Genomic DNA, 15,136 nt, shown 5'->3' with positions numbered 1-15,136 from the left:
GATATATACAGAAATATTAACAACTTAGGTAGTCTTCACACATTCCTTGACCGCTTTCCACCCCCTGGACAAGGGATAAAAGCTCACATTATTACTTATTTTAAACAGTATTATCATTTTAAGAAATAAAATAACATAGCATAGAATAAAATACAATAAATCCACGCAGTAAGCCGTTGTCTTTCGCAAACATGTCCCTTATAAAACTCGGGATGGTGTCTCTGTCCTTGGAAAGCACAGACCATCATCCCAATACTAGATACAACAAAAGGCTTCTTACGTGTGAACATTTATTTACATACATCTTAACAGAGCGACACTGCCTTGATCAAAGGCGACATAAAGAAACGGAACACTATTCACTTCAACACAGTACATGAGTTCGTATACAGGGAGGGCTGATCGCTGCGATGGAGTCCCCGTCCACATTGTGGATCAGGCAATTTGAAGAACAAGGAAAACATGGAGCGAAGAGTCACATTTTAGAGAATAAACTTTGATATTTGGAGTTGTATTACTGTTATGGATATTATTATCATTATTACTATTAATAGACTCCCCAAAACCTTACCCAAACATAATCTCAAATTACTGTGTCTGGATTGCAATACAATACAGCGATTTCTCGTGTGTGTGTATATAGGTGTCGTGTGTGTGTTGCTGTGTATACATTTACATACATACATACATTTCATAGTTGTGCCAACAGCATAGGTAGTTTAAGTTATCGCAAAGTGGGCGTTTTTTTGTTTTTGTTTGTTTTTTAAGGAATGACTTTTTTTGTTTCTCCTTCTCTCTCATTCTTTTTTCTTCTCGTCTTCTGCCTCCTCTTCGATCCCTTCTTTTTCCTCCTCCTGGGATCCCGCTGCCGACCCACCCCCCGCGATGGTGGACGTCAGGTTGCTCTCCTTTTTCCACTTCATCCGCCGGTTCTGGAACCAGATTTTGATCTGGCGCTCTGTGAGACACAGAGCGTTCGCGATCTCGATCCGTCTGCGTCGCGTCAAGTAGCGATTGAAGTGGAATTCCTTCTCGAGTTCTAGAGTTTGGTACCGAGAGTAAATCTGGCGCCCTCTCCGTCTGTCAGATCCGTACCCCACTCCTGTGTGAAATGCATGGGGAGAAAGCGATGTTAGGGAAGTTCGAGCAGATTTCAGACAGTCTGTTATGCGTAAAAATTACTGAAACTTTGGAATTTTACAAATCGTAGGAGACATAGCAGCATGCAGTGCTACAGCTCCAGATGTTAGATATATGTATTGAAACATGGAAACACATCAGGTCCTCTTTGCTGGTTCATTATTTTACTGTAAATGTATAAGAAATGTTTACCTCTTCTAGTTCATTCGGATATGTATATATGTGTGTGTATATCTATGTATGTGTGTGTATATATGTGTATATCTATGTATGTGTGTGTGTCTGTGTGTGTGTACATTTCATTCACTAGTATTGTTGTTTTGGAAGAGGGTGGGGGTAGCTGGTAGCATCGCTTGACCAAAAGGGATTTCCTATCCAGATAAAAGGCCTCTATAGCTAGCGAGGCTGAGCTGCAGTAATGGTTTATGAGGTAATAAAAAGTAGCTTAGCTTGTTCTGTTGCTGGGGCCGGTCGTAAAAGTGGCCAATTTATTTAATTTATCTCTCGGAGTTGTAATACTTACCACTGTGAGAGTTCATTCGCTGCATCCAGGGGTAAATCTGAATGCTGCCTTTCTGCTCCTGCGTGCCCGTCCTGCTTTGCTCCGTGCTATAGTCCTGGGCGAGGGTGCTCTGTGCGCTCTGTCCCATGCTGGATTGCCTGCAGCTGGGCAGCACATCCTTGTCTTGGTAAAACACGTTAGATCCATACTCGTACGGTCCTCGGCTCGACCCAAACACGACGTTGTCTTGGGGCGAATAGAAGGGAGAAGAGTAAATCCGATTCTGAGCCACGGCGGCGCCGTACGACGAGAAGTGCCTAACGGGGTCATAGGTAGTTGAATTTAGGGCCACGTTGGGTAAAACGTCTTGTCCACCGGTTAAGTGGCAGGAGAGCGACGGGTTTGCGAAATACGAATTCATACCTTCCCTCTCTCTCTCTCTCCCACTCTCTCTCTCTCTCTCCCGCTCCCTCTCTCTCTCCCTCTCTCTCTCTTCCTCTCTCTCTCTCTCACAGTCCCTCTCTTCCTCTCTGTCTCTCTCTCACTCACTCTCCCCCTTTCTCTCTCTCTCTCCCTCTTTCACCCTCCCTCCCTCTCTCTCTCTCTCTCTCTCTCTCTCTCTCTCTCTCTCTCTCTCCCTCTTGAAGCGCGTTGAATGATTTCTATATTATTTATTTCGGTGCTCCAGTAAAAGACGCACAAGCCGGAATGTTTTAGCTAAGGCATTGCTCCAAGACGGACAAAATGACAAAGTCAGCTGACCAGATTTCCACCAATAGTGAGCAGAGAGTTAAGCAAAGTGAAAAAAAAAATGCTTTCGCTAGTTTTGATTCCCTTGCTGAACGTGAAATATGCACACGAGAAAGAGAGAGAGAAGGGAATAAATAAATAAAAGAGAGACGTATTTGAACAGTCTTTGGCCAGTGTAATTGGTGAGCTGCCAATATTAACGAGGGAGAACTCAGACGGCGGCGTCATCAATAAGAAAGTAAATAAATGATCAAACAAGTAAATACAATTAAAAATATATCAAACACAGACAGGGCCTGTACAAATGTGATAGGAGTTAACCACTAAATTAACTTGTCCAGAATGATAGTTCCTCCGTTTATATTTACAGTGACAGAGTTATGCTTTAATGGCGTGCGGTTGGGGGAAAATAAGATTACCGCACGCGGGGTAATCAGATTATTTCAGGATCATAGAATATTTCTGACCATATCGTTTCTGAAAGAGCTCGGATCAATACGTATTTTTTCTATCTTTTTTCTTTCTTTTTTTCTTCTTCTGGCAAATATCGATATCCCAATGCTCCTAACAAAGAATAATTGCATTCAGATCAAACGGACAATTAATTTTCTTTGGAGTTTACGCCTTCTCCTAGTTACACGACTGACCTGCAAGAGTTATTAATAATAATATATTTTATGTTCAAATGGATTAATATATTTCTTTAATATGTATTGTATTTCGAGGTTCATATTAATCCCGGAGCCGTCTTAGTCAATATAAAACGTTTGTGTGCGTGGAGAGAAATAAACTAAACCACCAAGATTCACTGTGTATTGTCCCATAGATCCTTTTAATCTTAGTCTTTATAAAGGTACATATATACAGTGCAGAAGGGTGTGTGTGGTTAGAGGATATCTAAAGGAATCTCAATTTGTAAACATTGCGCTTGTCTCAAACCTCTTTAATTGCTAAACCTAACCACTTCAAAAAAACACTACAAAAAAACACCCGTGTAAATTGCACGGTCCTAATCAGTTGGTATGTAATTGGTTTTCGGAAGCATTTAACTCAGCAGTTGGCCCAAAATAAAAAAATAAAAAACCCTAATCCGTTGATAATAGCTGTTACTTAATTGCTGTCGGAGAGGAAGAAAAGAAATAATAAAAAAAATCCTGGCAAATTATCATAGTGTTAAAAAATAAATCAGATAACTAGATACATACATACCTAGATACACACACACACACACACACACACACACACACATACATACATAAATAAATACAATCCGGAAATATCTTGATAGAGTTTCTTGGAGTTTTAATTATGGCAAGGAGTCTCTTTATCGCAATGATCTACAGTTCCATTTGGCACGGCGTTCCGTTTCGCTTTCCTGCATTATTGATACTTCTGTTAATGCAAATGGAAACGCCGGATGAGAAAAGAAACGAATGCGCCACGATCGTGTAAGTCACATAAATACACACGTTGCCCAAAGACGAAGCGCAATCAACGTCGTTCTTTTTTAATTCACTCTGAGTGTTCAATACTGCCATGGTATGTGGGTATGCACATGCACACATAGACGCAATGCTAGTCTAGGGGGAAATGTAGATGTTTAACAATGAATGTGTGTGTGTGTGTGTCTACAAGCGACTCTCCCTTGAATTACAATGCCGGCTGTGTGCACACTTCAAGAAATAACGAAAGAAAGAAAAAAAACAGAACCGCAGCGTTAAAGATCGAACGAGTCCTGACTAAGATTGTCCAGAGATATGGACAATCAAACCTGTTATGTCAGTACAAAGTAGAAAGGAACTGAGACTAAAACTGTGACTTCTCCTGCTGTCAAATGGAAGCCCTGTTGCAAGGAAAAAAGGGACCGGGGGGGAGTTGGGGTTAGGGTTTTATGGCCATTTCCCTGCAAAAGAATGCCGTGCACGCCAATAGAGGCTATTAAAGTCATAAAAAAGACAGGCGACGGGACCCAGCTCTCCTCTAAAGACTGCCTGTATAGACAAACCGGGCGAAGAGGCATTCTGACCTACAAAAGGAAAATATTGACTGTGCAACTTGGTGTGCGTTTGCTGGGCGGGGATATATATATATATATATATATATATATATGTGTGTGTGTGTGTGTGTGTGTGTGTTCGTGTGGGGGGTTACATTAAGGATGAATGAATAACACTTTTTAGAATAGGCGATGGGAGAAGCGGGGGAGCTTCAATTAAAAAAAAAAAACTGAGGACTGACACTCGAACAGGTCTGGAGTTATTCGGACCAATAACAGCGTCCTCCTCCAAATATAAATACAACTTCTGGTCTAGGCCTTTACACACACACACACACACACACACACACACACACACACACACACACACTTACATACAATATACACTTACACATATATGTATGGACATATTTGTCCAGCTGCTATGATATATATAAGCCAATATTAATGAATCAATGCAGTATTTGGAAAGAGACTACCGCATCTTATTCGCACAGGCTTATTAATATGATAATAAGAAAACAAGATAACAGTTTAATTCTATATATGAGCATTGAAATTTAACTTGGTGGTAAAACCCCGAGGTTTCGTGTGTGCATTAATAAGATGAAAACATACCAAAATTAAACAAAGCCCCAATATTTATTGACAATCCAATACCTTCGATTTCCAATTCATATTTGACATATATAGTGCAGAATTAAATCCCAAAGCACGTATGATTATTATTATTATTATTATTATTATTATTATTATTATTATTATTATTATTATTTCGCTCACAAAAATTACCATTGAGACCATTATCAGCTAGTCAATTTCACTTCTCTCATGATAGACTGCGCCGGATGTAAAAGTGCAGACGGGATTTTTTCCAGTGTTTTAATCTGGAGTGATAAATGTTTTAAGAAGTACTTATTAGCCGCTTCTGTAATTTGTGCCATATGAGGAAAGTTGCTAGGAAACCATGAGGGTCTGCAAGTCCAGAGCACGCTGTTGTTATTGTCTTATTATTATATTAGAAGCAGCAGTAGGAGTAATAGTAGTGGTAGTGGTTTTGTCGTTTTCTATATTTTATATTTATTACTATTGTTATTATTGTTGTTGTTTGTGGTGTTTGTTAATTTACAGTGAGGCTACGAGGTTAGCAACCGGCGTAATTAGGCTACGTGTCGCTCATTTCGGGCCAGTTCGTTTGAATTGCTGTGCGAAGCCCGTTCTAGCTGCCGTTGAGAGCCGAGCCGAGGAGAGCTGAGTGTTTTATTGCTGTCTTAATGCAGAGGCAGACGGAGAGGTCGAGGCGTTTGGAAGTGAACCGAAAACAGCTGGGAACAGACATAATGCAGACACTAGCCTATACACTGGGCGCTTTGAAACCTTCATGCGTGGATTGAATAAAGAGAGAGAGGGAGAGAGAGAGAGAGAGAGAGAGACAAGAGAAATCACAATATTTTGTGTTTTTGTTTTAGAAAATCATACAATCTAATTTCCCTCCTCTGCTTATGTATGTTTGTATGTATGTATTTATGTATATATATATATATATATATATGGGAGTTTGGAATGTACTGGCAGCTGTAGTATAATATATATTTAGTTTTATTTCATGTTTTTTTCTATCGGTCAATGGAATGTAGAAGCAGCAGAACCAGTCGATGCTATTATGGTAATCTACAGGCCTAGTATCTAGTCATATAGGCCTGGGTTCAATCATAGACGTTTTGGGGAGCTGTGTATTGTTTGAAATAGATACTTCCTTCAGAGAGGATGAAAAAAAGACCACTTTTAAAGCGTCTTCCCTCATGCTCACTCCTACACTTGCTAATACTCTTAATACATCTTGCAAGCTCTTCCAAGGCCGCCACCCCCTCCCTCCCTCCTATCCGAATTCGTTCATTCACGTACACAAACACTTCAATGTCTTTCATGATTCCTTTTCGAGTCATTATAATACTACTACTACTACTACTACTACTACTACTACTACTACTACTACTAATAATAATAATAATAATAATAATAATTGGATGCTGATGATGAATGCTTCTATACTAGTACTACAAGTATTAAGGTATGAAGCCAAATAATGGTTACAGAGAACTGGACACCGAGATACTGGGCATTGCAATGTATACATTATTGTCCATTACCTCTCAAAAACCTTTTATGTATATGTATATCTATACAGCTCTGGAAAACAATAAGAGGCCACCGCAAATTTTTCTTAAATCAGCATCTCTACATGTATGGCAGCCATTCCATTCCATTCATATTTGTATTTGGAATTTGGGAAAAATGTTGTCAGTATTTTATAGAAAACAAAAAATATGTTTTACCCAAACATATACCTCTAAATAGTAAAACCAGAGAAACTGATAGTTTTACACAGTGGTCTCTTCATTTTTTCCAGAGCTGTATGTAGCCTATGTATGTAAGAGCTTGCAACACACACACACAGATCTATTTATCTATCTTTATATTCCTCTTCTACGAAATTTACTTTTAATTTACTTTTAATTTATTTATAAACGTGCTTCTCCTCAGTTCCAGCCACCCTATTTCAAAGAGACAAAGACTTAATTGTCTTTTATTATTAGCTGTGTGGTTAGCAGAGTTCTAAAGTCGGTTTAAAAAAAATATCAAACTGTAAGAGTAATTAAGCATGGCAAAAATAATAATTTCCAGATCTTTCTTTCTTTTTCTTTCTTTCTAGCATACACATTTGGAATACATTTTACTGGTTGTCTGCTCCGTGTTCTGACCAAGTTATATATTGTATATATTTATTCATGACAAACAGTATCGTGTTTCAACCTGCAAAACGAGTTACATTCGTTATTCAAACCAACAACTAATGCACGATTACACGTCTAAGCGACTATTACCCTTGGTATATACTTTATTTTTTTTAATTAATAGAATAAATAACCTTTTCTTTGTGATCTCCTTCAAAACTAAACCACATTGTTGTTACTTCAGTTTTACGGCAGCTGATTGTTTCATTTTCATCTCTTATTAGTATTGAGATGTGTAGATAAAACAAGAAACAACCCACGTCCTCACAGAAAGAAAACAGCTATTAGTTGCAAAGATATCCATTAAGTTTCCAAACACAACATTAAACAACAACAAAAACGAAATATTCAAATACATAACAACGTACAAACAAGAACTACACCGGTCTACCTAGAAATTGTACCTAAGTAACCTGTTTTTACCGTTTTACTTTTTAGTCAAAATCCATGACAATTGTTGTAATTCTATTAGATTAGATAATTAAACTAAGTATTTTCGGATAATGGGATAGACATGCGTACATATACAGACGCATCTTATACATACATGTGTGAGTTTCTATAAATAATAATAATAATAATAATAATAATAATAATAATAATAATAATAATAATAGTAGTAGTAGTAGTAATAGTAGTAGTAGTAGGAAACATTCCGTTCCAGCCAGACAGAGATGGCTCTACAATGTTGAGCTTCATTCTCAGACATTCATGCAATAGCAGAATTATATTCATTTCTTTAAAGGCCACTAGAATCCTTTTTCCCCCTTTTCCCCCCTTTATTCCACTACTTCCTGTGCTGGCTTTTTGTCGCTCAGGGTAATTTACAACGTACCTCCGCTAAAGGCTGGGCTCTTCATCTCAGACCCAGGGCACTGCAAACAATGAAAGACCCGGAGAAAGAGTCCTAAATTTGGTTTAACGCCGTCCCCTGTCCGACAATGACCATCGTCACACTGAAAGTCTGAAATCCCCTAGAGTTTATTTCTTGTTCTTTTCTCTTCTCCTTTGTAATGGAGGCGATGCATTTAAGAAATCCCCCTCCTAAAAGGCCAACTCGAAACAGGAGCAAAGACTGCAACAGGAACGAGCAGCCCGGGGATGACATAAGGTCTCCAAGAGCTGTAAATATTTCTGTCTCTTTTTCAAAACTCGTTCAAGGCCGCGGTGTGTTTTCCCCTTCCCTACCGCTTCCCATTGCCTTGGGTTTATAGATGTTTGCTCGCACTGTATTCACTGTACATACAAAATGCGCCGTTCAAACGCAATCAGCAGCATTTTTACATGTATGCTAAAACCTACAGAGCCGTGTCGCAGTAACGTAGCTTTACAATTATTTTGGTACCCAGTATTGTGTACATATCATCAGATTGTTTACACTCCCCATATTGTGTTATTTCACCATAGATGTGTGCACAGAACATCTGTGTACATGACTGCTTTTTTAATTGCTGTTTTAATTTCGTCAAATTTCTGGTGTTACTTTGTATTTATGTAATATTTAACTAATGTGATTGTTAATTTCGGCACAATCATAATAATAATAATAATAATAATAATAATAATAATAATAATAATAATAATAATATGTTCTACTATATTTCATTGAGTTTTTTCCAGATTATTCCTGGATTTTACATGATTCATAATCTGAATGTGTTAAACAATTAAAGTACAATTAAAGTACAAAATGTTTTTCCACCATGTGGTGTGCAAACACAGATGTCATCATTTTGTGGCAAGAAAGTGGTCAATACATATCAATAATAACAAGCTTTTACTAGTCTGTGTTGAGAAAAAAAAAACAGAATTAAAAAGCACGGCACAAGGATTATTTGTTGGTTTAAACAACACAACATGTATTATAATAATATAATATAATGTATATATATATATATATATATATATATATATATATATATATATATATATATATATATATATATATGTGTGTTTACAATACATTAAATACATATTGGGTGTATATGAAAATGTGTAACTAATTCGTTACGAAATAATACAGATAATAATTACAGAACAAACAAAAAATGTTACTCGGCTGCAAAGTCGAGAACATTTTAAATGTTCTCGTCTGCTTAAGTGAAACGTTTTAAATTGGAACATATTACAGTGTAATATTTTAATATTATTGTTGTGTCGGTGTTTTCGCTGTGGTAGGTGTCTTCAGTAATAGCCAATCAATAAATCCATACATATAACCCTATAAGTTTTCTTTCCCGACGTTTCCGTGTCGATTTCACGTCAGACTGCTGTTACGGTTTCGATTAGAAACGTGATTTCATTTTGTGTTTCCCTTCGGCTCTCAGACATTACGTACATTACCTCCGCCTCGACTAGTGCATGTATTTATGTTTTTTTTTAAAGGGCAGCTTAGTTCGCACTCTCTTTGGAGACGCAGGTACACCATACCCGAGTGCCAATTCTCCAGCGATCTTGTTATTGACTTTTGTTCTACCTCGTCCCTGTTTTTTCAGATATTTCTCAACACTCCGGCTGTAAACATGGACCAGGAGGACTCCAGGAGGCGCCGGGCTGAAGGCCACCGAGCCGCCAGTGGCTCTCTCCGGGAGTCCGGGGCTGCTGGGCCGTGTCAGCCTCACCTTAACAAGGGGCGGAATGTCCCGCGTCAGCCCAGCCACAGACACTAATGAGGCGATAGAAAAGTGTACACCGTTACTGTTCAACTGCACCCACTTAATTTGTTTTAGTTCTTAATTTCGTTGCTTAGAAAATTATATTTTATATTGAATGGGTATGTATGTATGTAAGTATGTAAGTATGTATGCATGTGTGTATGTTTGTATTTGATTTTCATTTTATGTATTTGATTTTTATGTATTTGTTTGTTGTTCGTTCATATGTTGAATTTGAATGCTCTTAACACAAATGTGTTGAACATAACGCAAAGAGGACAACTCAAAACAGGCATTATATTGGAATATTGCACATAAATACACAGGCATATACGGGATATAAACATCAACAACAATAATAATAATCAAGAAAAATCTTCCCTCTGTCGAATAGAGAATTAATCTCCATTGAAAAGACGTTAGTTTAATGGACTCCCAGATATATTTTCTGCGGGATTGTGGTCTATAACACGATAATTAAAACTACACTGAATCAAAATGGGCCAAAGTACTATTAACACATATTCTGTGTACAATTTCCACACATTAGCTTTTAAGAGTGTAATGCAATATTTACTAGCTGTAACAGGCGAATCCCAAGCCTCATCCACACATCTCTGTACGCTTTCCAGTTGCTACATATTTAGACAAACTGCTGGCATAGAAAGACCAGCCCTGACGAATATCTTATTTATTCATGCATGTATTGAAGCCTGCACAGTCCTACATTCCCGTTGGTTTCTATAATTTCGGTGCATATGTAATTTCTACCGGTATAATTGCTTTTCTTTTCTTTGGGATTTCAGCGGTTTTCTGTACCTTTGGGGGATTCAACACAATAAAATGATTCTCCTGCTCCGCTTGTCAATTTATTTCCACACAGGAATCGGGAAAACATTACCATTCGCCACTGTCATCAGTTCTCAACGAAGAGAGAGAGTGAGGGAGGGGTTTGCGTGTGTGTGTGTTGGGGGGGGGGGGGGTGCAGTAAATGGCTAGATCGAAATTCACACATGCAATGAATTAATACATACATGCAAAAATGTTCAACACAGCACAATATAAGTTCAAATTTCGTGTTTTAATGCCAAGTCTCAAATAATGTGTACACTCTAAGAAAATAAAATGTAATAAATATAACCGTTTGAGTTAACCTACAAAAAGCTGCTTATTTATTTAAATATTTGTTTATGTATGTATGTATGTATGTGTGCATGTATGTATTTACAAAATTCAATCAATATCACAATAATGTTTCTGTATGAAACTGTATTACACTCAAGTACGCTCATTTTTCCAAACAACAATGTAGAATTTCGATTTCACTTCCTGATTTTTATTAATATTTATTATTATTATTATTATTATTATTATTATTATTATTATTATTATTAGTAGTAGTAGTAGTATCTTCTGGGAGAAAAGATAAAATAAACACTTATCTTTGCATATCAATGACTGGCCTCCTATCTCTTTTGAAATAAAACTAATGATAATTATTGATGTTTTTACGTGTCCTCAATCACGAAAACTGCCTCGAAAAACGAAGAGCGATTATAAAAGCCCAAATGTTTAAGTTAATTTGCTCAGTTGCCACATTCAACTGACTTTTAATTCAGCTATTCGTTACAACTATAACTAGGAAATTAGGGAATACACTTACATAAATAGACAAATACACACATACATGCGTGCAAAGACGGTGCAATATTTGTATTAAAATATAAATCACCACACGATTAATTTTATTTTATATATGAAACGGTTCTATCCCAGCGACCTAGACCTATTATTCTACGTACTGCACAGAATGCGCAGCCGCAATTAAATGAATATAAAACGGTATCATTTTCATGAAATGTGTCTTCGAAAAGGAATTTAAAAATGTAATCCGACAGGCACTCCCTCTTCTTCTTCTTTTCATTTTATGTGCTGCTCGATTGTTTGTTATAATAATTGAGGACGACTATCTTATCTCTGGCATTAATGAACAAATCGCGGTGTTGTGATTTATGTATTTGTACGTTGGCCCAAACGACTTGCCAAGTATTTCTGGGTGTGATGACGCAGAGTGGACACACGGTGGCAGTGTTGACTTTGGCCAATAAACAAGTGCATAATACGCCACCGCATTAGCACACGGCTTAAAATGACAATTCTGAGTGACGTTACACTGTGTTAACACCGATCGACATTTAAGATTACAATATCATAATTATAAGGGTCATTCACAAAATAAACATAGTGAAACTAGTACTCCTGTGTGTGTGTGTTTCTTCTTACACAGTATTAAGGATGTACTATTTTCAACAGAGACTGCGTTAGAGTGTTTAGGGTGGGCTATGCACGCTACACACCAAAAAATGTCAGTATTATTTACAGAAATGGCGTGCAAAAAAAAAAAGTTTGTAAAGTGTGCATACAAAGCTTAACACGTGTTCAAACATAGATGCAAACCGATTATTTTCTGCATTATTTACATTTTTTTTAAGCAGAATGAATCAGAAAAGACTGCGAAACACATTACATATAGTTTGGCAATAATATCAGATATTCATAAAGTATTTTATGTAATGCAAATTAAATCTGTGGTGAACAAGCCGACCTTCATCGCCCATTTCTTATGGCGAACGCGACAGGGAGAGATGGAAACTAACCGCAGACACGTAAATCACAGAAATGCACATATTAAAGAAATAAAAAGCCACATGCTATTTTACGATCTTCAAGTAAGAATTTTCTTTCTTCTTTTTAATGAGTGTTACTGCATTCAGCACTACTCTCGGAATAATAAACCCCGCAACATAGACACTCATAAAACGACTTCTCATTTCTTGAACTACGAAATACATATCTCACATCTCAAGGGAGAGAAAATATTTAAAAAAACGGTTATATTTTTGTAATTCAGATAGAAAATATGAGACCCAGAGATATAAAAATGGCTTTAGGCAACCAGGCAATTGTCATGCAACAGTGGTGGGTGCATTATTGATTGGAGTAAAGGTTTGTTAAGGGAAAATATAATTCCCTATGTCAGACCTTAATTCATAAACACAGCATTGATTATAAAGGCCAGGAACTACAGAAATCTCGCAGCTACCGCTGTGTTGAAGTCGGCATAACGACGCCCGAACCAGCCCGCCCGGGATTCATTCACTATGCTGCAAAGCACCACGTCCTCCGAACAAAACTCCCACTGCAATATAATATAAGCCAAAGAATCCGACACCCCCACAATTACAGCACTTATGTTGATAATTTAAGTTTATTTTTCTCTCTTTTCTGCCAATGAAAGACATCAATCTTGCATTTAATTTCCTTCGTTTGCACATTATCCGTCTACACTTAACAGTTGTGTATTCTTCTGAAGCAACACAAACAAAAATAAAACAAGAAAAAAAATGTCAATATACACGTCTTCCTTCGACATTTTATGGTGTACAGGCTACTAGAATTGTATTATTGAACTATACAGCATAATATAAATGCACCCTAAATAAATTATATTCTGTAAGTAAAATATAATTTATAATTATGTAAACTATAAGAATAAATTGTAAGAGTAAAATCAACAATAAACTGCAATAGTAGAGAACAAGATAGGCCTACAGGCAATATAGCTAATATACAGAAGTCAAAACAGAATGAGACATATGGCTATCTGTTGTAAATGAAAAACGAAAGCAGTACAATACATAGTTATTTTAATATATGCAGACAATCATATATATATATATATATATATATATATATATATATATATATATATATATATATATGTATACTGTATACAAATGTTCAACAATGAGAAGTGTATGTATTTGTCCATGATGAATACTTAAACAAAATGCCATTTGATTATCCTTGTTAAATTTTGGAAAACATATATTTAATTGAGTCTCAACAAGTAGGTCGAACAAATCATCTAAATAATTAACTAAATAAATAAACCATACACAGACAACGTTGCAATGTTTTTATATTAGATGCACCGCTTTTGCTGTTATTAATATTTGACTTCTGAAGAGATGAGACTTACACTGATATTTTACACATAATGCTGTGCAGGATAATGACACAGACGTGGTTCATGGTGTGGCGTAGATACAAATATTAATAAATAGAAGGCATGTGTTCTTTCCATTTGCAAAAGTATGTAATGTAATGTGTATTCAGTTGTTGTTGTTCTATTTGTAATGTGTACACATTTAGTTCACACACACCACACACACATACACGTACACACGTTCAAGGCGTTGAGGATCGATGACATAAATTGATATACACGAATGACACGTCATTAAGAAGAGGATAATTAGGCCTCTACAATAAGCCAGGGCGATCACATAATATATTGAGTGTAGTGAACAACACACACATACACACACACACGCACATATATACACTCGCACATACCCGGTAATTATATATATATATATATATATATATATATATATATATATATATATATATATATATATATATATAATTACTGGGTGTCATTGTTGCTGCTGTTCTAACCTGCAGGCCGCGCATTCTTATTAAAAGCTTCCACTGCTATATTTCAAACGCCAGACAGAGATCTCTCGCCCTGCTTTTGGTGATATGACGGATGGCCTGGCGTCTAACTTAATCACTTAAAAGCGATCTTTGAATATTCTTCATATTTAGAAAGGGGATTATAAATTGAACTTCACATTCCACCTCGCTGGAGTCAGGGTGGCGTGTGAGTGCTCGATTTCGTTTTTCTTTCTTTTTTTTTATTTGGTGGGGCAAATTCAACCATTTCCAGTGAGACACGCTAATAGGAGACAACCAGGCTGTCAGTGGCATTCGCTTCGAGCCTTTTCCAAACCAGCAGGGTCGATTAAGCAAGGGGGAAATGCAACACACCCCACTACACTCACTGTTACTGCTGCTGTAACATTTACAACTCCAGTCACCACTACTTCTACTCGCTGAGCATATTACAAATAATAGGAGCCCACAAGCAGTGCATTAACCGCAGGAGTTTGCTATAAAATAACGATTTCATAGAGCTACCAACAGTGTTAACACGGTGCATGTATTTATTTGGTTGATTTATGTTGTTCATGCTGACTGGTATATTTTCGGCTGAAATAAATAAATAATTACATAACTATAGTAATAACCATGACAGGGACAGTACACAATGATGATGACGATGATGAAGATCAATGTAATAATAATAATAATAATAATAATAATAATAATAATAATAATAATAATAACAAAACCGAAAGTATGTGTTTTCGACACTACGGAGATGAGGTGA

The 15,136-nt window shown here is 36.7% G+C and overlaps 2 protein-coding genes and 1 long non-coding RNA gene across 3 annotated transcripts in view; 1 reads left to right on the top strand and 2 right to left on the bottom strand.

The window, feature by feature from the left end:
* The window catches only part of LOC136752826 (uncharacterized), a 21,120-nt gene extending 10,425 nt beyond the window's left edge, over positions 1-10,695 (top strand). The window contains exon 2 of the long non-coding RNA XR_010817347.1: positions 9,679-10,695. This is a non-coding gene — a long non-coding RNA (uncharacterized LOC136752826). The remainder of the gene's footprint in view (positions 1-9,678) is intronic.
* LOC136752821 (homeobox protein Hox-D3) overlaps positions 1-15,136 on the bottom strand; it is a 100,667-nt gene that overhangs the window by 84,231 nt on the left and 1,300 nt on the right. The gene's annotated exons all lie outside the window — the stretch shown is intronic.
* On the bottom strand, positions 274-3,090 carry hoxc6a (homeobox C6a). Its single transcript, XM_066708472.1, has 2 exons — positions 1,664-3,090; positions 274-1,102 (listed from the first exon to the last, which is right to left on the bottom strand). Exons 1-2 carry the CDS (start codon positions 2,061-2,063, stop codon positions 798-800), a joined length of 705 nt encoding a protein of 234 aa, XP_066564569.1. The 5' UTR covers positions 2,064-3,090; the 3' UTR covers positions 274-797.

This window comes from Amia ocellicauda, chromosome 7, assembly GCF_036373705.1.
Source record: "Amia ocellicauda isolate fAmiCal2 chromosome 7, fAmiCal2.hap1, whole genome shotgun sequence".
NCBI classification, from domain to species: Eukaryota; Metazoa; Chordata; class Actinopteri; order Amiiformes; family Amiidae; genus Amia; species Amia ocellicauda.
The sequence above is the reverse complement of the archived record's forward strand: the minus strand, read 5'-3'. Positions and strand labels throughout refer to the sequence as shown.

Coding starts and splice junctions, on each gene's coding strand:
- hoxc6a (XM_066708472.1), bottom strand. CDS start 2,063: ATGAATTCGTATTTCGCAAACCCGTCGCTCTCCTGCCACTTAACCGGT. Junction 1,103..1,663: donor GCGAATGAACTCTCACAGTG/GTAAGTATTACA, acceptor CATTTCACACAG/GAGTGGGGTACGGATCTGAC.